At 45.4% G+C, this 25083-nt stretch overlaps 2 protein-coding genes across 3 annotated transcripts; one reads left to right on the top strand and one right to left on the bottom strand.

Moving 5' to 3' along the window:
- The first annotated feature begins 3590 nt into the window (after positions 1 to 3590).
- Positions 3591 to 11150, top strand: Akip1 (A-kinase interacting protein 1). Of its 2 annotated transcripts, XM_055607478.1 has the most exons (6): positions 3591 to 3652; positions 3834 to 4058; positions 4827 to 4907; positions 6981 to 7136; positions 9076 to 9156; positions 10733 to 11150. In XM_055607478.1, the coding sequence occupies exons 2-6, from the start codon at positions 3840 to 3842 to the stop codon at positions 10874 to 10876; spliced, it is 681 nt and encodes a 226-aa protein (XP_055463453.1). In that variant the 5' UTR covers positions 3591 to 3652; positions 3834 to 3839; the 3' UTR covers positions 10877 to 11150. The 2 variants fall into 2 exon arrangements, with proteins under 2 accessions (XP_055463453.1, XP_055463454.1); XM_055607479.1 differs by lacking the exon at positions 3591 to 3652 and having other exon boundaries at positions 3659 to 4058; positions 6981 to 7094.
- A 44-nt stretch (positions 11151 to 11194) lies between these two features.
- On the bottom strand, positions 11195 to 21716 carry CUNH11orf16 (chromosome unknown C11orf16 homolog). Its single transcript, XM_055607477.1, has 6 exons — positions 21678 to 21716; positions 21041 to 21225; positions 19366 to 19522; positions 16682 to 16916; positions 14961 to 15581; positions 11195 to 12422 (listed from the first exon to the last, which is right to left on the bottom strand). Exons 2-6 carry the CDS (start codon positions 21205 to 21207, stop codon positions 12325 to 12327), a joined length of 1278 nt encoding a protein of 425 aa, XP_055463452.1. The 5' UTR covers positions 21208 to 21225; positions 21678 to 21716; the 3' UTR covers positions 11195 to 12324.
- Positions 21717 to 25083: the final 3367 nt, after the last annotated feature.

Raw genomic sequence — 25083 nt, 5'->3', positions numbered from 1 at the left:
TACCTCACATAGCATATACACAAATAAAACTAAAATACAAAAATTTTAGAAGACAGAAGAAAAATGTTGAATTAGGCAAAAAAATTACATATGATACCAAAAGCACAACTCATAGGAGAAAATACTAAACTGGACTTCATCATAATTTAAGAATTGGTACTTCAAAAAGACACCAATTATAAAATGAAATGGGAGGGTGTGGTGAGATGGTTCTGTGGTTAAAAGCACTTGTTGCTCTTCCAGAGGACCCAAGGTAGCTCCCAACTCTCAGTGACTCCAGCCCCAGGGGATCCAATGCCCTCTGTTAGCTTCCATGGGCACTAAAAGCACATGGTATACACACATTCAAGTAGGCAAAACATCCATAACATCTTCTACTGGTTTCGATGGGCACTGCATGCCTTTGATGTACATGCATACAAGCAGGCAAAAAATCAATACATAAAATATTTTTAAAGGTGTTAAAAGTGGAGCTGGAGAGATGGCTCAGCAGTTAGAAGAATTCGTTCTTCCTGCAGAGGACTGGGACTCAGCTCCCGCTATTCATATGATGGCTCACAACCATGTGTAACTCCAGTTCCAGGTGATACTATGTCCTCTTTCGGCCTCTATGGTCACCAGCACACACATTGTCCACATGCAGCCATGCAGGCAAACACTCAAATACATATAAAATAAAATAAATCCTTAAAAAAATTAAAGGGAGATGAGAAGAAGCTTAATTAAGGAAAATGCTTGCCATGCAAACATAGACACCTGAGTTGGGACCACCCCACATGCCCAGCACCCACATAAAAGCTGGACATGGCAATGTTCATTTATTATCCAGTGCTGGGTGGCAGATATAAGAGGATTTCTGGAGGCTGCTACCTAGCTATTGTACACACATTGGTGAGCTCCAGGTTCATTGAGAGATGCTCTCAAAAATTAAGATAAAACTCAACTGAGGAGGAATTTAGTATCAACCCATAATATCCACATACACAACACACACACACACACACACACACACACACACACACAGCTGTGATGATTCCTTCCATAGGAAGGACATCTTCATAAGGTCCCAAAAACAAATCAAATATAATTCCATTGCAGTTCACTATGGGAAAGCAGTACGTTTGTTAGGCTTACCAATTGAGAGGTAAGAGATTATGGACAGCATCCTGGCCCACAAGCTGTCACAAAGGAAGGAATAGTTGTTGGTTTCCTCAAAGCCACATAGAGGCCCTTCCCTGAGCAATTAGAACATAATTGCATACAAATTGCTGGGAGGCATGGCTGGAGACTCAGGTAAAGGTATAATGACCACCACCCCCCTTCCTTCTAAAAGGGAATGACAGAAGTCCACAGAAACAATGGATGGACACTTGCTAGCAAGATCTAGTGAAGATGGTGGCTGTTTTGCTCAGAGGACCACACTTTACAGCAGCCCACCCCACCCCACACAAAGAAATTGAAGGGCTAGGGATAGAGCTCAGTGGTAAAGCACTTGGCTAGTATGTAAATGGCCCTGGGTATTTTAAACCCCAACTCTGAAAAATAAGAAAATGAAAAACAGAATGGACTGTGAGAAAATATTACAAACCAAACATCCAATAAAGCTTTCTATGCTCAGAATTTGAATTCTTATTAATCACTAATTTAAAAAAATTACACACAAATCATATTAAAAATGGACAAAGGATTTGAAAAATGGGAACAGCTAGAAATAACAAGAAAAGGTCTATAGCAGCACCTGTCATCATGAAAATACTAACTGAAGCCCCAAGAGCTATTATTTCACACAGCAGTAGTAGAATGGCTACAATAAAAAAAATGCTAGAGGGATGAGGAAAACTATCAGTTGTGGGAATATAAAACAGTACTTTGAATAATAGTTTGCCAGTTTCTTATAATGTAAACATGAATTTATAATGCTCTCAAAACTTTCACTTCAAAGTACCTGTTCAAGAGAAAAGAAAATATCTATATAGTCTTACATGCATTACAGAATAGCCCCCAAGCTGGAAATAATTCCAAGTGGTGAATAAACAAACTGCAGTATATTCATATAGCAGAGTCTTATTTATCCATAAAAAAGAATGAATATACCATTCTTTTTTATATACCACTGATATACTTTGAACCTCAAAGTAATCTAAGTTAAAGAGACCAGTCCAAAAGGGTCACATATCATATGATTCTATTTATGTGAACTGCCAGAAAGCAGAATAGTGGTTGCCTAGGTCCGGAAACAGGAGTGAAAAATCCATCATAAATGATGAAAATTAGACTACTTTTTATTTTTATGTGTGTGAATGTGGTACATGCATGCCAGAGAATGTGTGTGGAGGTCAGAGGTCAATCTTCCACCTTGGGTCTTGTTTGTTGCTACTGCAAGACCACATACAAGCTTGCTAGTCCAGGAGTTCTAGCCAAATTTCCTGTCTTCACCTCTGTCACTGTTAGGAGGGCAGAGTTAACAGATGCACACTACAGATTCTGACTTTTTACATAGATTCCAGGGATCTCAGGTAGTTAGGCTTCTAGGGCAAATGTTTCCCCTGAGCCTCCCTCCCAAATCACCTCTCAGGCCCAACACTGCATTTTCAGTTAATTAAAATATTCAAATCAGAACTGTGATAATATTGGTACAACTCAGAAATTTTATTAAAATTTACTGAATTGTATACTTAAAACAGGTGAATTCATGGCTAATCACGCCCATTCATTGACACTACCTGAGGGCTGAGAATTCCTTTTGAGGGACCCGCCCCCACAATGCAGTGTTCCTCAGAGTGGGCCTTTCTCACTGTTCCCTCCCTGCTGCTCACCAAGCGCTGTTGCTCTGTCAGGAATGCTCAGACTTGGGACTCTCGCCCTAGCTCAATGATGTTAGGAAAGGTAACTGACCCACTTCTTACTTTAAAGTGGTACGATTAGTGTGGCCAGATCCCAAGAGGGCCAGCCTGGTCTACATAGTGAGTTCCAGCACAGCCATGGCTACGTAGTTAAGACTGGCTCAAAAAAAAAAAAAAAAAAAAAAAAACCTCAAACAAAACTGTGGCTCTGTCCTTCCAAAGGAGTGATGGGGAGCTGCAGGGAGGGAATGAGGAGACAGCTCTGGCACACTCCTGTCATCCCCTATCAATCCGGGCTGGAAACATTTGCCATCCCCTGAAGTCCACCGGTCCCCACACCCACAGCCCACGGCCTCTGTCCCGCCCCCATGCCAAGCCTTGAGCGCTCCTTTGACAGAACGCCCTTTTCCAGGCCCTACCTCCTCGGTCGTGTTGTTCCGCTTGCCTCCAAACCTCCTCACACAGAAGTGGTTTTGGAGTGGCGAGACCCCCTGAATGTGGAACGAGAGAGCCCCTGCAGGGACCTACTATCACAATTTTTTTTTCTTTTTTTTTTAGTGCAACAAGTCCCAGCACTAACGCAGAGCAGCGGGAAAGACCTCGAACAGGCGGCCAGCGCCACTCAGCCTCCGTAGCAGGTTAGGGCCTGCCTGGACCGCGTGCCCTGCGAGCCCGGCCCCGCCCACCAATAGAGCCCGCCCACCGCCAGACCCCGCCCATGACGCTCAGCGGTTATCCTGGCAACTGGCGGGAACCCAGAGGGCGTGTCCAGGGACCGCTGTGCGCATGCGCCTGGAGAAGCCGGCTGGGTGAGGGGTCGTCCCCAGGGCCCGGGAGGCGGAAGCGTAAGGGGCTGGGGTTCTGCCATCTGGTTACCGGCTTGGAGTGCTTGATGCGGCAGAAGCGGGAGTTGGGGTCGCGGGGGAAGCTTCCGCCAGGATCCGGGCCTGGGTGCGGCTGACGTGCCGGCGCCCGTGTGTGCGTGTCTAGGGAGACATGGAATACTGTCTGGCGGCCGCGGTGCTGAACGCGTTAGACCGGCGCTCGCTGCAGCGCTCGGCTCGGCTGGGGCGGGAAGTGCTGGAGCGCGCCAAGAGGAGGGCAGTGAAATGGCATTCTCCGGAGCGGTCCAGAGGCAGCGTCGGGGTCCTTTACCCCCAGGGTCCCTACCAGGAACGATGGTCTGTCTCCGACCTCCAGCGCCTCCTAGGAGAGGTGAGGGCGGGAGCTGGGGAACTGTCTAGTCATTCTCTAGGTCTCCACTGGTCGGCAGGGAACCTCCCGAGGCCAAAAAATGCAACTGTCCGGGCAAAGTGCGGAAAAGTCCTTTGAAAACTGCTTTGACACCTTTTGTTTTTTAACACAGGGTTCCATGTAACCCAGGCTAGCCTTGAACTCTTGCCCATGGCTCAAGTACTAGTATTAAAGGGGTACAGTGTAATGTGACCAATTCTTTTGGAGTAACAAAGGAGTAGTAGTATTCTATTTACTTTTAAAGTATTTCTTTCGGGGTGGGGTGGTGCACACCATTAATCTCATCACTCAGGAGGCAGAAGCAGAATGATCTGAGTTCGAGGTTAGCCTCGTCTACATAGCAAGTCTCAGGCCAGCCAGGGCTACTTAGTGAGGCCCCATCTAAAGTAATAAATACAATTCTTACGGTGGTGCCAGAACTTGGAAGATCGGGAATGAGGATCAGGTACAAGTACCAGCGTTTTGTACACATGACCTTGTCTCAAAAACCCTAAACAACAATAACAGTTCTTTTCTGCTACTTTAAGTGAAACCAGCCAGACAATTATGTTAGTTCCTTGATAAATTGCATGTCTGGTTTACTGAGTCAAAATTCTTTCTCAGCAAGGTTCTTATCAGTTCCAGCTTGCAGAAGCTTTTCTAAAAGTAAAAAAGGCTATGTCTCAAATGATGTCCTTCTCCAGTAGGTAACTGTAGATTTCACCTATGACTTGCCGTTTATTCCAATAGAGAGAAGAAAGGTGTCCAACCCTTAGTGCTTCCTTCAGAACAATGGCTGAATTCATGGACTATACTTCAAGTCAGTGTGGGGTAAGTGGCGTGAACTAAACACTGTGCCCCTGATCTGTGCTTGCTACGAATCAGACTGCCCCACCACCTACAGGCCTTCCTAAGCAGATTGGAGTTAATTCAGTTAATGAAGCCGGATGGTAAATCCAAGTTAGAATTCACCAACAGATATTTACTCATTTCCTAAATGTAGTTGTTGAGGGTACAGCAGTAAACAAACCAGAAAAGGCCTTCGCCTGCATTAAGTTTTCAGTTGTGTAGAGGGGTGTTGGGCTAATTTGTTTTACCTCCACAGTTAAGTCAGACTTGGGGATGTTTCCTCTTCCCTTGAAAAGAAGTTAAAAAAATATTCAGGATAACACCTGAGTTGTTTTGTTTTCAAAATGTGTTGAGTCAAGCCTGAAAGTCCCTATGTTCATAAACAGTTGGTGACAGAATTGGCCTTGTGAAGCAGGTACGGCTGTGTGGTTTTCTAATGGCAGGACCTGCTTCCCATGGATCAAACCTTGTTCTGTAACTTTCAGGTAGTCCACTGGTTACTCTTAAGCCTCACCTAAGGCCTTTGACCCAAGCTGTGAGAAGTTGGGAATGCACTTCTGGACATGAAACCTCCCTCATTGTGTTCCTTAGCTTCCCACAATAAAGTCCAAATTTCTAAGCTCCAGACTTTATGATTGACTTCTTTGTTTTTCACTGAGAGTTGAATAGCAAATTATCACAACACCATGCAATATTCATTTACTGAAATGAGTACACAGATTTTAAGTTTTTCTGAAATCTATATACTGGGTTGAGGGAATGTTAAAGGCAGACCAGCCAACACCAAAGGAAAGAAAACATAAGCTTTGTTTCCACGGAGTCACTCCAGGCTTTACATGTGAGTGGCCTGACTTTAAAGATACTGGTGTATAACCAAGATGGGAAAGAATTATTTTCACTGTGCTTTCAGGCTTCAGATGTTAAGATCCCCAAATTGCCAGTCTTTCTGTTTTGTTGGAGATAAGATTTGGAGCAGCCCAGACTGGCCTCATACTTGCTACTTAAGTAAACCTAGCCTTGAACCCAGCCTTGTTGATCCCCCTGCTTCTACTTCCTGAGTGTAGGGATTATAGGCGTCTACTGCTATACCCAAGAATAGGATTTCAGCCAATAAGATGTTAGTATTAGTCCTAAGGTTCTTATTGAACAGTTTGTAACCTCAGCTCTACTACAAATGGGTAACTTAGACATTTAGTTCATGATTCAGTCAAAGGAATAATGGTTGTCTTTGAGGCTTAGCCAACTGGTGTTCTTGTAGGTGTTCAGCTATGTTCCACTTCAGTCCTGTTACAGAATGGGACTTCAGAACTTCTTGGCCTTTTGAAGATTTGGAAAAGTGTTCTGGGTTTGGCTTCACAACTTTAAAGCAACCTTAAAATGTCATAAGTCTTTGTCCTGAGTTCTCTCCCCAGCATCTCACTGCTCTCATCACATTCTTTTGACATTGTTCCTATAGTATGTTATGATAGCTTTATTACTCATAGTCAAGGGCAAATTTAAGGTTAACTTGGAAGAGGAGGAAGAAAAATGTAGCTTTTCTGATCTTTTGGGTTATTCCTACACTAGAGATCTCTCTCCTTCTACTCCCTTATGGAAAATTCTGGAGCAAAAGGCCACATGGCTTTTAGGTTTATGTTTTGTAACCTTCTGTGTTTCTTCAACTTAAGGAAATTATTCCATTCTTCCCTTGTCCTTGTCTGAGTACTTGGAAAGTAAACACAGAATTGTTGATCCAACTCTGTCGGGATGAAATGAAAGGGTGTGTGTGTACTTGGTATTGAAGCAAAGATGTTAAACCTTTACCCTAGCAGAGAACATGATCCCTGTTACCTTTATTTAGTTGGTCAGAGCTCTTGCCCTGTAGAGGCACCAGATGGCAGCAAAGCCATGCCAAATGCAGTTTCCTGTCTTAACCATCTCAGGCTTAGGTAAAGAACAGGTAGGTAATTTACCTTTTTTCTCCTGCTTCTTTCCTAAACCTTACTGTGCAGAAGTATCAGAGAGTCTGGAAATTTGGCCAGGATATTTCAGTGTTCTTTCACATTACTTCTCTAGAAATACTACTCATCTATGCCAGAGGAAGGAGGGTCAACCCATGTCTACCGATACCACAGAAGGAAGCGTCCAGAGATGCGTGTGTGCTCAGACACAGGGTACAGCCAACAGCAAGTATGTCTCCGTCGTTCCACACCCTGCCTGCAGCCTCTCAAGGTTAAGGTCCTGATTTGGAAGTCCCTGTGGGATTTTGTGTCATCAGTTGCCTGTGTGACTCAGCATTACCGTGCTCAGTAGACATGTGTCACTTCATAGCCTCAGAGAACTTCCAGAAATAGGAGTTTGTCTGAAAACATAAGATGATTCATTTCACCCTAGGATCTTCAGTTGAACCAACAATCCTGGGCTGCAGAATTCTTGGACGAGCTTAAGAACCACATATTCTTATATTCTTATATATATCTAGGAATACGAAAGAGGATTGTTTTTTTTAAAGGTGTTGTAAATGGATTAATATTTACTATTGATATTCTTTTAGTAATGCTGCTATTCATACTAAACAGCTATATAACCAAATCACCACACAGAAACCATGATTTATTTAATTAACCTAGAACACAATGCTGGGCAATATTTACTCCATCCTAAACCTCCAGGCCCTCATAGTTTCCTAATGTTTAGATTTCCCACATTGTACTTGCTTTTTGTGAAATATTATGTCCAGTCCATCTCCACGTAGCTCCAAGATCTCTCCTCCAGCACTGTTCTCCTAGCTCTCCTCTAGCCCCTTCTCTTCCCACTCATTTCCTGCCCTCTGGCCCCTCCCCTCTTTCCTGTCCTCTGGCTCCTCCCTTTGCACAACATTGTGGCTAGTTGTTTTATTTTAGCCTATTTATACACAGTTGAGACAGGATACTTAGAATAAGTATCACGATGCAATATCCGGATTGAAACCAGAGGGGGCAGGGCAGAAATCAGCCTTTGAAGAAACAAGGGTAAGGCGCATATATTTCAAAAGAACATTATACCAACATAAAGGTTTTATTTTTGAGCCAGGTAGTAGTGGTGCATGCCTTTAATCCCAGCACTTGGGTTTCAGGTCAGCCTGTTCTGCATAGAGAATTTCAGGACAGCCAGGGCAACATTGACTGTCTCAACAACAACTTTGTTTTTAATTACGTATATGTGTGTGGGTATGTGCACATGAACACAGGGGCCCAGCAAATCTAGAAGAGGATGTTGTGTGCACTGGAGCTGAAGTTAACAAATGGTGTGAGCCACCCAGTGTGAGCACTGGGAACCAGACATGGGTCCTCTACTCTTAAAGATAACAGCTAGAGGCCCCATAGCATGCATTGTCTTTTAACATGTGCTGTCATTCAAAAGCCAAAAGTTCTTTTTATTCAATGGAAGTAGGCTTTTGGTTTTGATTTTTGTTAAAAAACTTTTTTTTTACTTAAAAGTTATACTTAAAGATGGCAGATTTAAGTCCAGATTCAAGTCCCTAAGTTTGACTCCTGACTTCCGGCCTGTAAGTCATCTCAGAATAGTAGGGTAAAGGGATATAGAAAAAAATGACAGGCGTGAGCATGGGTTTATGAGTAGGCTCACTGCAGACTGCAATAATTCTTAATGTCCTCTCTGGATTATGAAGAGTCATGTGTCCTGCAGTTCCCTTCCACCTTGGTCTGAGCTCTCCTAGAGAGCTTAAGTGAGATGCATATATGGCCTTCTTCTTTTCCTGTAATGTGCAAAAGTGGCGCCTCTAAAGGCTTTATCCATGTTCCCTGCCAACACCACTCCTTAGAAGCAGGAAAGAAAACTGTGTTTCTGAGAGTCCATTGAGTATCACAACTTGAGCTTTTCAGTCTTCCATCCAGGATTCTGTGTTACAGTGCAGGAAACCAAGAGTTAAGAGAACCCTACTAGTGAGTAGTAGAACATGGGAGTTGGACTCAAATTCAAGTTTGCCAGACTCTAAAGCCCACATAAGGAAAACATGTGACTAAAAATATTTCTAAATGTACCAAACAGATCATTAATAACAGATGACGAATGAAAAAAGGCATAGGAAGTAAACCTAATAAGATAAAAGAAAATGTCTTTGCTTTCTGGAGGTCAAAGCTTAGGTCCTAATCGATATTCGTCTTGACAGAGAAACTGCAGAGGAGAGACATCTGTTGGTTCAGGAAGCATCTACCAAACATCAGAGCGTTCTCAAGAGGCATTCTGGCCTGTGAGTACAGAACTCCCAAGTGTCCTGGGCTTCACCACCTTTCTGTAAGCCCGCTGACCCATTACTTAGTGGGTTCTATTTGTATGGGCTCTACAGTATCTTCAAATTGGAAGGTTTACACTTGAGGGTCCACAAGATTTTGGTTTGGTGCAAAGTGCTGTTTTTTTGGTGTCCTATCCTTCACTGGAGATTGGAGGGATGTTCTCTGTGCCTCAGCTCATACTTGTGGTTGGGAAGAATGTGAGGTATTCACAGCTCACTTCCTAGGCTCAGCTGGGCTGGCATTGGCTCCTGCTAGAATTCCACCATCTGTTGAAGCAGCAGGAGGACCTAACCCTCTGCTTGTAAAATCCAGCCCATTGCTGGAATTTCAGAATGTGTACATGTGATAATACCAAGTTCCAAAACATTGGAAATGTGTCTGTGGAAAAAAATAGAAATAGATATGAGCTTTTCACTGTCAGGACCCAGGAGTAAGTAGTCTGTAATCCTAGGGAGTTTGTTTGGGACTTGGAAGAGCTGGAGTTCTGAGGAAAGGAACTTGGACACACTAAATCCCTTTTTGTTTGTATACAGTTTGTTACTAGCCAGGATTCAGATCATTCTAGAATTATTAGCAACTAAAAAATTCTGTTTCTAATACAAATGCAATGTCAGGCACGGGTATCTCCATTGATGGTAATTCTGATTGGCCTGTTGTTCCAGTGTGAGAGATGGATTTTTTTTTTTAATGTGTATGAATACTTGCATGTATGTGTACCATATGTATGCCTGGTACCCTCAGAGACCAGAAGAGGGTGTCAGGTCCCCTAGAATTGGATTTACAGGATTTTGTAAGCCACCATCTGGGTTCTAGTATCATGTTTCTGAAGGGAGTCTAGCAAACATTTAAAAGAGCCATTCTTGTTATTTAACAGACCTTGCCAGTCTCTACTCAGAGGTGCCATTTTCTACTTCTGATCCCCAAGCAGTAGCTCTTACCCTTTGCCTTTGCCTGACTTCTACGTCACCTAGTGGGTATACTGCTGCTGTTTCTACTGCTGCTGCTTCCTCCTCCTCTTCCCCCTCCTCCACCACCACCACCACTACTACTTCCTCTCCTTCTTCCTCTTCTTTTCTTCTTTTCTTTTCTTTTTTGGGTTTTTCAAGTCAGGGTCTTTCTCTGTGTAACCCTTGCTGTCCTAGAATTCTCTATGTAGATCAGGCTAGCCTCCAGCTCACAGAGATCTGCCTGCCTCTGTCTCCAGAGTGCTAGGATTTAAGATTTGAGTAACTACACCTGGGGGTATATTCTTTTTATAATTCAGTATGTTCCTAAAACACTTTGTCGTTTACAAAGTTTTCACATGCTTGTTCATGACATAGGTATTCTCACAGATTTAGAAACAAGGCAATGAGTATAAAGGCTAAAAATCACCAAAACAACAGTGCTATCATGTGACCAAGCTTTGCTTTGAGAGTGGGACCCCATATCTGTATGTTTTGCCCTACCTCTGGCACACAAGGGCAGCCTGGTGGAGATGCTCACGTGGCTCTGAGCTCAGTCTTTAAACCACCGTACCTCTTTTCCTTCCAGATTGACAACATCTCTAAGGACCTCTACATAGAAGTGTACCCAGGGACCTATTCTGTCACCGTGGGCTCAAACTCCGTCACCAAGAAGACTCATGTGGTTGCAGTTGACCCAGGGCAAAGTGTGGACTTGGTCTTTCCCATATGACGTTGACCATTTTACTCTTTTTAAGTAGCAGGAAGAATAAAACCACCTTATAATTGTCTTAATAATGATACATCAATCCTGGTTTTAATGAACTGGAGTCTGTCTCTTTCAAGATCATTTTAAATTGAAATTGTAAAAGTCCCCCGTCCTTGTGTGCCTGAAAACAATAATGTAATGGTGCTGTCTGAACAGCTGCTTTTATTACTAGCTTTCCAAGAAAGTGTTAATTATGATAATAAAGGGAGAGATTTGGAAATAAAAAGAATTCATTTTATTGGTATTAAAAAGAAAGAAACACAGTGTTCACCATATACAGTTGTAGGCTTTATGAGAAGACAGTGGAGATGAGATGCATTTGCCCAAAGCAGTGGACACAGCCTGTCCCTTCTGTGAATAGGCATCCTAAGCAGTTCATCAAGCCACTGCCAGGGAGCTCCAGTGCAAGACCACAGTCTCCTGTGCCCCTCACAACAGGTTCTTGCGAATACTGCTAACCTGCAGGAGATCTCAGGGAAGCAGTTGGTGTTAGACACTTGCCTGCCCCTGCTCAGCCTTCTTCTGTAGAAGGTTCTATCAGCTGCTTCTTATAACCCCTTTTCAAGTGTTGACTTTATTATCCTTTAACTTCCTGTAAGAGAACAATCTTAAATCGTATATGCTGGTTGTAATTTTTTAAATTTTTGTTTTGTTTCTGTTTTCTTTTTTAAGATGAGACAAAATCTCACTCTGTAGATGAGCCTGTGTCACCTAGGTTGACTTCAGACTTGAAACAATCTTCCAGCCTCAGCTTCCCAAATCTTGGTATTTACAGGTGTGAGCCACAATGTCTAGCTTGCTTCTTAAGATTTTTTTATGTGCGTGAGTATTTTGCCTAAATGTATGTATGTGTACCACATGTGTACCTGGCCAGAAGATGGTTGTGAATTGCCATGTGAGTGTTGGAACCAAACCTGGGTCTTCTGCTGGAGCAACAAATGCTCTTAACCAACAAGTCATCTCCAGCCCCAGTTTTTTAAATTATGTGTGTGTGGACTTGTGCACCTGTGATTTTAGGTACCCTCAGAATCCTGAAGGGGGATCTGATCCTGTGGAGCTGGAGTTACAGGTAGTTGTGCACTGCCTGAGTTGGGTGCCGGGAACATGTTACTGCACATACTCCTGGAAGCCTGGGATGGACTTGGTGGGGAAGCCTTCTGACATATGCAAGACAGTGCATATGTGTGGTTTTCTGGGAAGGAGCCATTGTTTTACAGTCCTCAAACAGAATATGACACCAGAAAGAACTACCTAAGGAGTTCCTCCAGTGCCCTGTCCGGACATTCTGCTTTACCCAGATGCCCAGGACTTTTCTTCTAAGGGAATTGTTCCTCTGGTTGTCCCAATGCCTTGACTTTGTTGTCTGTGTTCAGCTTCTGGTTGAGTCTGCATCATGGTTTCATGTTGGTGGCTCACAGGGCTAGCTCCTGGGTAGTCCACACTACTGAAGTTTGCAATCTGTCCTGTTGGTTGTCCTTGTCTTTTTTCTTGTTGTGGCAATGTCTTGTTCCTAAACCAAGATTAGTGAGTGGGGCTGGTGCTGGAGACAACAGTGGGTAACAGCTTTTCTTTTCTTTCTAGCTTAGTATCCGTGTAAGGGAAAGCATGAAGCCATGTGTGGAGGACAGAGGTCCCACATAATCAGAGGACTTCTGGAACTTGACAGACTGATATCAAGTACTGTCTGATGGAGTGTTGGTGCTTAGTACTGATTAAATACCAATTGTATTTAGAAGCCAGACATTACATTTCCTTATAAGAATGCAAACCTGGAAAGGAAAAGCTCTCTCACCTACTGTTGTCTCTAGCCCTGGCCAACACATGGCTTTATGCACATCAGTCATGTCTGCCACTTGACTATGACAGGCAGTACCACATCTGCATTGTGGCTCCCACTATAATCCTAGAACCCAGCCAGTGTGGGCTACAGAACCAGGCCCTGTCAAAGCTGCTGAAACAACAAAAACAGCAGCAGATGGGACTTCTTGGGAATAGAGCTAAAAAGGAAAAAATATCTGGGGATGGTCCTTTCCCCAGCCCCCATCCCCACCTCTGTCTAGAACATTCTCTATGTAGATTTAGGATATTCCTGATGATACTCAGTGGGTCAGCTCCAGAAATTATTTTTTTCCTGTACTGCAACAAAACACCAAAGATCCAAAAGATACATTTTTCTTCTTTATAATTAATTATTAGAATTATTTTCTTTCTTTTTTTTTTTTTTTTAAGATTCATTTTCAGCCTGGCAGTGGTGATACACACCTTTAATTCCAGCACTTGGGAGGTAGAAGCAGATGGCTCTCTGAGTTTGAGAACAGCCTGGTCTACATTGTGAGTTTTAGGGTAGCCAGGGCTATACAGAGAGACCCTGTCTTGAAAAACAAAACAAATAAATCATTTTTATTCATGTATATGTTTGTATATGTATGTGAGTGTATGTCATACATATGTGGGTACGTGTGGAGGCCAGAACAGGGTGTCAGGTCTCTGGAGCTGGAGTTAACTGATGATTGTGAGCTGCTGCCTGATGTGGATGTTCTCAGGAGGAGCAGTAGTCACAAGGTTTCTCTGTGTAGCCCTACTGTCCTGGAACTCACTCTGTAGATTAGGATGGCCTTGAACTCACAGAGGTCCATGTGCCTCTGCCTTCAGATGCTAGGATAAAAGGTGTGTGCTTGTCCGGGGTTGGTCTGATGCTTACATTTTGATCCTAATTACTGGCCCACAAGATTTGGTTATTGCTCTATCCTTGTCGTGTAAACCTGCCTAAGACATCATTCCTGATTGGTTGATTAAAATTTCTAAAATCTGGGCAGGGCAGAATGGAGTAGGTGTGGCTAAAGTTTCTGGGCTTTGAGTGCAGGAAAATCATAGGAAAACGATGGACAGGAAGAGAGGAAGAAGGAGGACCACAATGGGTGAACATGGAAAAGGAACCACGTGGGCTGGGAGAAAAGACTCCAAGGATGGCGTAAGAAGAAACATCAAGATGAAAAATATGAGCAAGTATTTATAAGATTATGGATGGAAGGTAGCCCAGATGGGAATGGTTAAGGCAGATGGCATTGGATGGGGGCTGAGAGATGAATGGCAAGGTTATTGAGATAGCATAGGTAGAAATGTCTGCCCGCCCAAGGTAAATAAAGCAATTATAAAATCTAACAGGTCTCTGTGTCTTACTAATTGTGAAAGCAGGTTATATAATACTGTCATAATAATTATAGGGCTAACAATAAACAGTATATAGCATAACACCAATTTTATTTACAACTCCTCAGCTTTTTTTTTTTTTTTTTTCTTTTTAGTTAAATATATATAGCTGAATAGACTTAGACCTGCCCTGATTCGTGCCCAACCCTGGGGTCTAAGAGGATTCACCCAAGAAAGTAGAAACAAGATCTCAGTTTCTGGAACTGAACATTTACTCCTGTGGAGAGAGTGCTCACAGGCTGAATAGTCCTCTGGCTAAGCAGCTGTTCTAAGAACAAGCCAATGGCTTCAGACAAGGATGTGCAGTGGGTCTTACACAGTGCCTGGCGGCCCCTAAGCCCTCAGCAATGGTGTTCTTAACTCTCAGAGCATAGTATATCCTACCACACAGATCCTTACTCAGTGGATCAGTGACAACAGGCCTCCAGAGTCCAGCCCAGGCCAGCTTCCTCATGCAGCTGCCTCCCCTAGGCAATCTGATGGGAATTTAGATAGGATAGGGAGGAGGTGGAAAATAACAAGCATCTCCTCCAGCCTACCAAGGTATGCTCCATATAGTCCTCAGCTCAAGTTGTAGCCAGGAGTGGCCAATGGATCTGTAGTAAAACAGCAAAAGGCAGTGTTCCCCCTCTCTTACGAGGTATAGATCAGAGCACAAGGATCAACCCATCCTCTCTTGTTTGGGTGGAAGCCCCCACTTCCTTCAGCTGACAGTCTACCCCACAGCTTGCTTCCCATACATGACTTACAAGCCACCAGAGTGCAGCAGATTCCCAGGAGACCCATGCAGCCCCTCGCTACTGCCTGGGGAGCTAGCGACACACCTGGTATAACATACCTGACTTTCCGGGGGGAGGCTCAGGCCCGTTCCTCCTCCAGGGCCTCCACTCAGGCTGGCAGGGCCTGTGCTGCCGCAGAGACTTCTCAGAAAGGGTGGGGTCAGTGCTGACTGCCCTGCTTACCATCTGTCTCTGGGGCAGTCGCATCTCCAGGTGACTCTCTGAATTCTCTTCCTCGGAGGAGGGCATATTAGAATTGAACGTTGCTAGTGCCTCCTCTTTGGGACCTTGTAGGGACAAAAGCTGAGCCGTGGGCTTCTGCTCTGGCTCTGGGAGTTTTCTGGTTGTGAGCTCTGAGGTGCTAGTTAGAGGCCACCAGCTAGGCCCCACCATAGGGCAGCTGCTCCTATACAGAAGCTGGCAGTGGGCACAGGAGAGACAGAGAGGGCATAAGGAGGACACGTTCAAAGGAGGCCTCTGTGTGCTGCATCCTGTGTTGGGTCCCAGCTGAGAGCAGTGAGGTGCCCAGAGACAAGAACTGTGACAATCCCTGGTCTGACATGTTTGTAGTCTCTCCACAGCCTTCTTCCAGACAGTGGGGGGCACCCACCTGACCTTGTCTAGAGGTACCTCAGTTGTCTTGCCATTCCAGAAGTGAACAGTGATTTCTTCTTTAGATGCTATGAACAGAAATGGGAGACTGGTTTTTGTTTGTTTTATTTTGGTTTTTGTTTTGTTTTTTTAATTCCTGATTCTTGAAATCCCCAAAGCCAAAATCTCAGCCCCACCCCTCTGCTCTTCCTGGATCTTCATGGGCCACTGTGCTCAGAGAGCCTGTGGGAATGTCCCCTTCTGTACCACACTGACCATCAGTTCTGGAGAATTTACTGCCACCTTGCTGCCTCCTTGACCAAAGATGACTTTGAAGGCCCTGGTTTTCATTCGGAACCAAAATGCAGCCTCAGCAGAGCTGTGCTGGTTGGTTGGTACAAAGAGATTGTCAGTCCCTGAAGGACTTGGTGAGTGATGGGAGCTGAGCCTCCCATGAATCTATAATGCTTCTCTTCCCCCACCACACACAATAAGGTCTTTGTTTGCTTTGTTAGAGTTTTTGAGACGGTTTCATTGTACTCATTGTGTCGCTGGGCTGCCTGCAGATTCCTGATCCTCCTGCCTCAGCCTCATGAGCACTGAAATTACAGACACAACATCACACCCAGCTCATGCTCATGCTGCGGTTTAAGTGACATACACACAGTGGTTTCAGGTTGTTTCCCTTGTTTCATCTTATACTTTGGTTTCCTATTGCTTTGTTTCCTAAATATTTTTATTAATTTTTACTCTGTGTATGTGGTTTTACCTGACTATATGTATGTATATCACATTCATACATGGTAGGGGCCCGGAAGAGGATATTGGATCCCCTGGGATTGGAGTTACAGAAGGATGTAAGCCTCCATGGATGCTGGGAACTGAACCTGGGTCCTTTGCAAGGACAGCAAGTGCTGTTAACTACTGAGCCATCTCTCCAGCCCCCACTTTTTGGATTTTTGAGAAACTTGTATTGCCTAGGCTGCATCAAACTTACAGCAATCCTCCAGCTCAGCTTTCTGAGTGCTAGCATTACAGACACAAGCTGCCAGCGTCTACCCTCCCTGATAGCAAATAGAACATAAGCCTGGAAGATAGGGCTGTGGCTCTGAGACCCTTGAGCTCTGACCTCCAGCAGTGTGCCTTCCCCCATGGCACACCTCCCCCACGGTCACAGGGGGTTCTTTACCTCTTTGGCCTTTTTGTTTTTTCAAGCCCAAGAGAACAATGCCTGGGCCGTACTGCTGTTGCTCCGGTTCCCAAAGTGCCAGCACCTTGTCCCCTGGTTGCAGTGAGTGTGACACGGATGGTGAAAACTGAATGACGTCTTCTGGAAATACCACTCTCTGCTGCTGGGTTGGCAGCTTTAGGCCTGTGACAAGGGGAGCCTCAAATTCCACAACCAGGGCCCCCCGCCTCTCCAACTATGGAAAGAAAACAGTAAGATTTGACATTAGGGCCTAAGGAAATGGTTCAGTAATTAAGACTGGCTGTCCTTGCAGAGCTCCAGAGTTTGGTTCCCAGCACTCACATGGAGGCTCACAACTATCCATAATTCCAGTTCCAGGAGATCTGACACCCTTTTCTGGCCTCTGTGGCCACCAGGCACACACATACATGCAGGCTGTCTTAGTTACTTCTCTAACGTCTTGATAAAACACCATGACCAGGGCAACTTATAAAAGAAAGTGTTTTGGGCTTGCAGTTTCAGATGGTTCGAGCACAGGGCCCCCATGGTGGGGAGCATGGCAGCATGCAGGCAGGCATGGTGCTGAAGCAGTACCCGAGAGCTTACATCTTGATTCACAGGCACAAGGCAGGAAGAGCTGAAAATGGCATAGGCTTTTGAAACCTCAAGCCCCGCCTTCCCCACGACACACCTCCAACAAGGCCATCTCCACTGATCCTTCCCAAACTGTTCCACCAAATGAGGAACAAGCACTCAAATATATGAGCCTATGGGGGGAGGGACATTCTCATTCAAGCCACCACACAGACAAAGCACTTATACACATAAATCTTAAAATTAAATAAATACAACAGAGGAACAGTATGATGATGCAGTTTGGGGTCAGCCAGGGCTTTATACTGAACTTTATACTGACTTCCAGGCCATGCTGAGTTACATATCAAGTACCAGGGCAGCCGTGGCTACAGACTGAGACCCAGTTTAAAAAAAAAAAAAGGATGGGAAAAGAAGATGGCTCAGTCAGGAAAGATGCTTGCAGCCGTACCTGGCCAACTGAGTTCCATTCCCAGGACCCAAAACTGAGAGAACTGACTCCCCCAGTCTTCCTCTGGCTTTCACCCACATGCCATAGCATGTGTACACACATGAACGTGTGCATACACACATGAAACCATATTCACAAAGTCTTACTCCAAAGGAAAAGTCCTGGAGATGGGTAATAGCAGAGAGCATACTTAGTATGTGCAGGACCGTGGGTTCTGTCCCTGGTGGTTCAGTGTATAACCCAAGCATGGCAGTAAAGCCTGTACTGACAGCACTTGAGCGCAGGAGGATAAGAAAGTCAAAGTTCAAGGCATCCTAGGATATATGAGGTCCTAGCTCAAAAAATTAAAACTTGAATCCAAGAGATCGCTCAGTGGTTAAGAGCACTTGTAATGACCCCAAGTCTGGTTCCCAGCTCCCACAGGGCAGCTCACAACTGTTTGTAACTTCAGTTCTAGGAAGGCTCTGATGTCCTCTTCTGGCCTGTGTTGGCGTTACATGCACGCATAGTACACTTACATTCACGCAGACAAAACACACACATGATATAAAACTAATTTTAAGAAGAGAAAGCCACACTTGGGAGGCAGAGGCAGATGGATCTCTATGAGCTCAAGGCCAGCCTGATCTATAAAGCGAATCTAGGCCAGCCCAACGTTTGTTACACAGAGAAACCCTGTCTTGAAAAAGAAAGAAAAAAGAAGTCCAAAAGAAATAGGTTACCACTGACGTAGAGGTCAGGCCTGGCTCCTGGCATTTCAGGAACAAGATTTTGTGTATGAGAGCAAGTGTACTCAAATGTGGGAAATACACAGTCTGTCCTGTTTCTCTCAGGCTCATGCCTATAGTTCAACATAGAATCTTCCTGAACAGCCAGTGTACATGCTTCTCGATGCTAAGGGCTCAATTCCCTCTTCTGCAAGTTGACGTATTCAAGCCTTGGTCCCACTACCCCAGCATATGATCTGTTTTTAAGAATCAGGCCATTGCAGGTATAATTAGTTAAGATGAAGTCACAGTGAGCATGGCAGGTCCTTCTGACTGATGTCTTTATGCCAAGAAGAAACTTGAGGGGCTGGGAGGATGGCTCAGTGGTTAAACACTTCCTGTTTTTTAGAGGACCTGGGTTTAGATCCTAGCACCCACGTCAGGCAGCACACAATTAATCACCTGTAGGTCCAGCTTCAGGAGATCCAATGCCCTCTTCTGGCCTATGCATATATACATACAGTGAGACACATATACACATAAATTAAAAAATACTTTGGAGAAAGGAAATCTGAATAGATAATATTCAGTGGGAAAGCCAAGTCAAGTTGAAGGCAGAGATCAAGGTGAGGCAAGCCTAGGAAACTCCAGGATTTTGAGCAAATACCAGAAACTACAAGTCGGGCAGGAAACAGACTCTTCCTTATAGCCCTTAGAGCCAACCTTGAAATGCCTGGAGAAATGGAAGCCTCAAGAAATGGGAGACAATGGGTTTCTGTCACTTAAGCTGCTTGTTCTGTGGCACTTCACCACAAAGCCCTCGAAACTTAGCCAGGAAAGCAAACTTTGGAACGTATACAGCTAAGACCCATCAGGTGCAACAGAGGTCTCCAGAGGAGCACGTGTTTGAGGAACCTGGGAGAAGCACTTGCCTCTGGAGCAGCCTTTATCTGAGCCAGGTAATAAAAGCCATCTGGTTCCCTTCTGGCCAGGACCTGGGGGCCAGTGGCATCTCCGACTCTTCCCAGCCAGCTAAGCCCCTGCCACGGCCTCTCAACAGTGTGGAAACATGGGTGACAAGAGGTACACCTGGGAAAAGCAAATGAAATCAAGGGTGAACACGAAACCCTAAAAACATCAGTAGGACTATAGAAAAGGCTCAGAGGGTGAATGTACTTGCCTCATGATCTGAGTTCGATCCCCAGACCCCACGTTATGAAAGGTTGTCCTCTGACCTCCATGAGTGAGCTATGGTGTGTGTCCCCACCCAGATAAATACATGAGTGAAATAGAAAGCAAAGACAATAAGAACCAAACCTGAGTCTGAGGAGATGCACTGAGGAGAATAAGGGCGTGTGCAGCAGAAATCCAGGGAGAATGTGGCAATCTATAACATCCTGTAAGACCAGCTAAACCTCTGGAGGTAGCAGAAAGTGAAGGTCACAAAAGGCATTTTGGGGGCTGGGCATTGTTTCACGGTGACCAAAATGAAATCGGCTCGCATACTCAGGTTAATTGATGCTCAAAAGAAGAACTGGGAGATGAGTCCCAAGACAGTGTGGGATTCTGGAATGAGGTACCGAAATGACAAGGGAACCAAACTGAAAAGTACGTGGCTCCAGGGATCAGAGGGAGGTGGAAGTGCAGAGTAGCTCATGAAGGGACTGAGGAGTAGTTGAAGGCTTGAGTGGGAGGGCTCTCTGGCCTGGGGCAGTAGCAGAATAAGGGATCTGTCCTTTGAGTTGTTTGGTTTGGTTTTTCTGAGACAAGATGTTTCTGTGTAGTCCTAGCTGTCCTGGAACTCTCTCTATAGACAAGGCTGGCCTCAAACTCAAAGATCCGCCTGTCTCTGACAGAATTAGTGCTGGGATTAAAGGCCTGCTCCACCACTGCCCAGATTTTTTCTTTTAAATTCAAATATTTATTTTATTTTTTGAAGTGTGTGTGTGTTCAGATTCCCCAGAAATGGAGTTGCAGGTGTTTGTGAGCCACCTGATATGGGTGCTAGGAATTAAACTCAGGTCTTCTTCGAGAGCAGTATGCATGCTTTAGTGCAGAATACCTCTGCAGCCCAAGAGGGTCTGGGTTTTTTTTTAAACACTATTTTTTTATGCAAACTTGAATATAAAGATGCTTAACTCAGCCTTGAACAAGGTGATGCAAACAAATAAATTAAGAACTCGAACAATGGCCTGGAGAGATGGTTCTGTGGTTAAGTGGTTGTGAAACTTGCAGAGGGCCAGAATTTAGTTAGTTAGGCTAACACTTTTCCGTATGTGACTCCTGTTCAAGCAGATCCACTGCCCCCTTCTGGCCTCCTCGGGTACTGTATGCATGCAGTGCTCAGAGATACGCAGGCAAAATACCCATACACTTAAAATAAATTTTAAAAAAGCTAAGTTGAGCATTTGGGCTGTCGCGGCCCTACCCCAGGCACACCGATCCATAGATCTTGCTATAGACTGAAGTTCCTTTGTCCTCTCATAGTCACACTTTAGAGGGCTTTCTGGAGATGCTATTTTGGGAAATCCCAGCCATTTGAGGACATCCAAGTGCCATTAGGGCCAGGAACAGGACAAAGGTAGGATGGGTGACGGAGACTGGTACCTGGGAAATGTGCAGCATCTAGGCAGCCGGGGTGCTTGCATGGCAAAGGGACAGGTGAAGGACAGGTCGGAAGATGGTGCAGCACCATCCAGGTCAGGGGCTTCCAGGGTTGTGGCCACACTGCAGTATTTGGGCAGAAGCAGCCCAGGCCTGGAAGAGGGCTGCATGGCCCTCCGAACACCCACCTGGAGCAAACACAGGTGTCACAGCTGTAGCCTCGGCCCAGCAGAGGACACACGCCAAGGTTCCCACACATACCCATTTCCCCTTTGGAGCACCTATCTCAGAACGTCCCTCGGGAGCTAGGGCGGGCTGGAAGCTTAAAGAAAGCCTGCTCTGAGCGTCCTTCAGACGCGTGCTCACAGCCTGTTACCTCTCCAGAGGTGAACCCCGGGAAACACCTGGCAGCTCAGCTCCAATTGGGTTTTATCTCCGCCCTCCTCCCCAGTGCCAGGGACTCCTGGAGTATGCCCATTCTCATTATACACCCGGCCGTGACTAACTGACCCCCCACCAGAAGCCACCGACTCCCCCGCAACCTGGCACCTGCAGGACTAAATCAGGGCCATCTGCCACCTACGACTTCTTAGGGTCTACCTCTGCCCAAAGCCACCAGTCTGACCCCAAAGGGACTTACCTAAAACCCCAAATCCAGCCTAGACCTCGGCCTTGCCCCAGTCTCTGCCTCACCTGACAGCTTAGGGCCTTGGCCCAACAACTCTGTTGCCAGGCAGGTTGCCAAGCAGGTTGCCATAGATGAGCCAGCAGGCTCACCAGGGCTTGGGAAGGTACTGAGCATGTGCATTGGGAAACTTAGCATTGGGGATAAAGTGGGGGAAAAAGGGCAAATTGTGTATTCTCCCTTTATCTCAAGGGCTGCCTCCTCACAATGATCACATATTAGGGGTGTTAGGAGAGTCCTAATAGGGTGTGCTGGGCTCTACGAAGACCAAGCCTGGCTGCTTCTGCCCAGTGAAGGCAGGAGATGGGGCTGGGAAGCTACTGGGTGACCTAGGGACTCCTTATAGTTTAAAACAAAATAGCCTTAGGGCTAGAAAGACAACTCCCTGGGTAAACTGCTGGCTCTGAAGCATGGAGACGTGTGTTTGGGTCTGCAGGGCCCACCTGGCTGGGTTTACAATGCTAGCTTAGAAGGATGAACTAAATGGACAAGCAGTGATGCAAATGGGGAACTCTAGATTCAGTGAGAGATCCCGCCTCAAAGAAAGAAAGAGAGAGAAAAGAAGCAAGAGGGCAGCTGAGGAAGACACCTTCCAGCCTCCATGGGCCCATGCTTGTGTACACACACACACACACACACACACACACACACACACACACCACTAAGCAAAGGTATGGGTGTGTTTGTAACAAAAGGAAGTCACTCTTCTAAGGAATAGAATAGACCTGTGTGAGCTGTGGAAGTATGGGAAACAGACCAGTAACCAGAGGAATAGAAGTCCAGATTCTTTGGGGCTAGAGAGATGGCTCAATGATTAAGGGCACTGGCTGGGTCTTCCAGAGGACCCGGGTTCAATTCCATCACCCACGTGACAGTTCACGCTTTCTGCAACTCCAGTTCCAGGAGCTCCCACACGCTCACACAGACACACGTGCAGGCAAAGTACCAATGCCCATAAAATAAATAAATACATCATTAAACATTCTGCCAGGATCCACAGATTAGTATTTTGAGGCAGCTGTGGTGCTGTGAAGAAATACCTGGCCCTGTGCTCAACAAAGAAGACCCAAGAAAATGCAGGGGCCCAAGTATGGGTGTGTCTCCCTCATCTGTGCTGCCCACCCACCAGTTCCTGCTTAGAACTATGGATCCACGTGCATATCGGCCAAATGTAACCCAGCTCCCAGGTGACTAGTGTCATTCAGAACACCCATCTCCTTGAGGCAAAGGGTTTAGTGGTCCTTGAGCCACTCCCATCAGAATGAGTCTCAAGATTGAACCTGGGGATCTTGGGTACAGATTCTCTTCTTTCTGTTCAGGAATAAGGAGACATCTTATTCTTGAAGATTCTGGCAGCTATTTCCTGAGAAAGTCATAGAGACAGACCTAGACTCCTGGGCATTCTGGCTCCCACAGAGCATCAAGGGCTTGTAACCACTTCGCCATCTCTACAGCCCCCTGTCCTGTCTCTTTACATAAAACTTCTTGGTGGGGAGACAGAGAGAGACAAAGACACAGACACAGATTTTAAAATAACAGGTGGTTGAAGTATTCGGTCCCATGAGGGATACATTCTCTGTATTGGTTGTGACAGTTTCAGTTGAGTTTTCTCTGGCAACTCAAAGCACTTTGATGATGCTCAAAGTTAAGTTTCGCAATCACCAGAACGACTACTGCCCAGACACATGCCTTGAATATGAGGCTGAGAAAGACTAATGAGAGCTGACAGCCAGGAAGGATGACTGAATAAGAGCATGGGATTTCAGTGGTGGGAGGAAAAACATTCCAGGTTAGAATGGAAGAGTGAAGAGAGAAGGATGTGTTTCCAAGATTGTGATTTTCTGTAAGGCTGTCAGAGTATAGGGAGCTTTGAAAGCAAAGTGGAGCCAGGCATTGTGTCATACGCCTTTAATCCTAGGACTCTGGAGGCAAAGCAGGTAGATCTCTGTGAGTTAGAGTCCAGCCAGAGCTACATAGTGAGGACAATAAAACAAAACAAAAACTACAAGTAAACGAAGCGGGTACATTTAAAGGTAATCGCCCAAAGGAAACCATCAGACAGTTTGAGCAGCAGTACTTTAACAGCTTCACAGATGTGTATGTACATTGACTTACAGGGGACACACACACACACACACATCATTCACAAAAAGATAAAGAAAAGGCTTCAAGGGCTAGAGAGATGGCTCAGCTGTTAAAGGCTAGGCTCACAACCAAAAATATGAGAAAAGGCTTCAAAATGAGGGCAGAGCCCTTTAAGAGCAGAGTCCAGGATGAGAGTTAGTGGCGGTCCTGACACAGCTGGCAGAACTGGACAGGAAAATAGTATCAACAAATATTTCCTGACCCACCAAGTTCAGGCACTCTTCAGGATTGGAAGACTATGGGCTGAATAAGATTGTCTCTTAGAAGACAGAGATGGGGTGTGCAGTAAAGACAGTGGGCTAGGCACCCAAACAGAGACATAAGCACAATCTAGGTTGAGTATTGGCTGGGACAGGAGGTTGGGAAAGATGTCACAGAGATACACGACAGCAGAGACAGAGGGAGAGAAGTCTCAACATCCTGACTGGGTTTAATGACAGTTGGGACTGGGAGTTAGGAGAAAAGGAGGATAGAAGCAGAATCCACAGCGCGAGGCGCGAATGCTCCCTCCAGGAGTGAAGGAAGGCCCTCCAGAGCAGCTGAAGATGTCCTGATGTAGAAGAGACTGGACCATGGCGATGCACTGCACAAGGAGGCTGATAATAACAACGGTGGTAACAAACAGCGGGCATGAATCCTGATCAAGGGTCAGGCCTGCTTCTCCACTGAATGAACTCACAGAACATTGCCGTTGTTTTCTTAATTTTGTGGATAAAGAACCCAACATGGAGAGGAAATGAAACCTCAAACTGAACAATTAGATTCCAGAACCACCATTTTGGGTTTTTTTCCCTCCATTTTCATGTGTGTGTGGTGTGCATTTGCATGTGTGTGGTGACATGTGGAGGGGGGTTGTAAGTACACTCTCATGCATGTGTATATGGAGGCTTGACTCACCCTTGACAGATCTTCCGCCTTCACTGAGTCAGCTCTGTCAGCCAAACTCATATGAGTAGCCTTGCTGGCCTGCCCGCTTAGGGCTCCCCGCCTCCACCTTCAGAGGCTGGAGTTACAGACATGCTGTCATGCCCACCTGGCAGTTACATGGAATGCTGAAGGTCTGAACTCCGGGCCTTATGTTTGCCTGCCTGCCGAGTGCTTAATCAGTGAGCCATCTCCCCAGCTGGTCCCAAGGCTTGGCAAGCATGGTCCTAAGCTGCTTAAGGAAATCTACAAGAAAAAGATGCATCTAAACTAATTTCAAGCCAAGGGAGGT

The sequence above is a fragment of the Psammomys obesus genome, unplaced genomic scaffold (genome assembly GCF_907164565.1).
Source record: "Psammomys obesus unplaced genomic scaffold, mPsaObe1.curated_primary_1811, whole genome shotgun sequence".
In the NCBI taxonomy this organism is placed as follows: Eukaryota; Metazoa; Chordata; class Mammalia; order Rodentia; family Muridae; genus Psammomys; species Psammomys obesus.
The sequence above is the reverse complement of the archived record's forward strand: the minus strand, read 5'-3'. Positions and strand labels throughout refer to the sequence as shown.

Bases quoted from the DNA above. Each gene is read 5' to 3' on its own strand.
- Akip1 (XM_055607478.1), top strand. From the start codon at position 3,840: ATGGAATACTGTCTGGCGGCCGCGGTGCTGAACGCGTTAGACCGGCGC. The intron at 4,059-4,826 runs GTGAGGGCGGGA...TTATTCCAATAG, and splicing joins TCCAGCGCCTCCTAGGAGAG to AGAGAAGAAAGGTGTCCAAC. The intron at 4,908-6,980 runs GTAAGTGGCGTG...TTACTTCTCTAG, and splicing joins ATACTTCAAGTCAGTGTGGG to AAATACTACTCATCTATGCC.
- CUNH11orf16 (XM_055607477.1), bottom strand. From the start codon at position 21,207: ATGCAGCCCTCTTCCAGGCCTGGGCTGCTTCTGCCCAAATACTGCAGT. The intron at 15,582-16,681 runs GTAAAGAACCCC...TTCTGTTCATAG, and splicing joins AAAACAAAAAGGCCAAAGAG to CATCTAAAGAAGAAATCACT. The intron at 12,423-14,960 runs GTATGTTATACC...ATCTTGGTTTAG, and splicing joins GCCTCCCCCCGGAAAGTCAG to GAACAAGACATTGCCACAAC.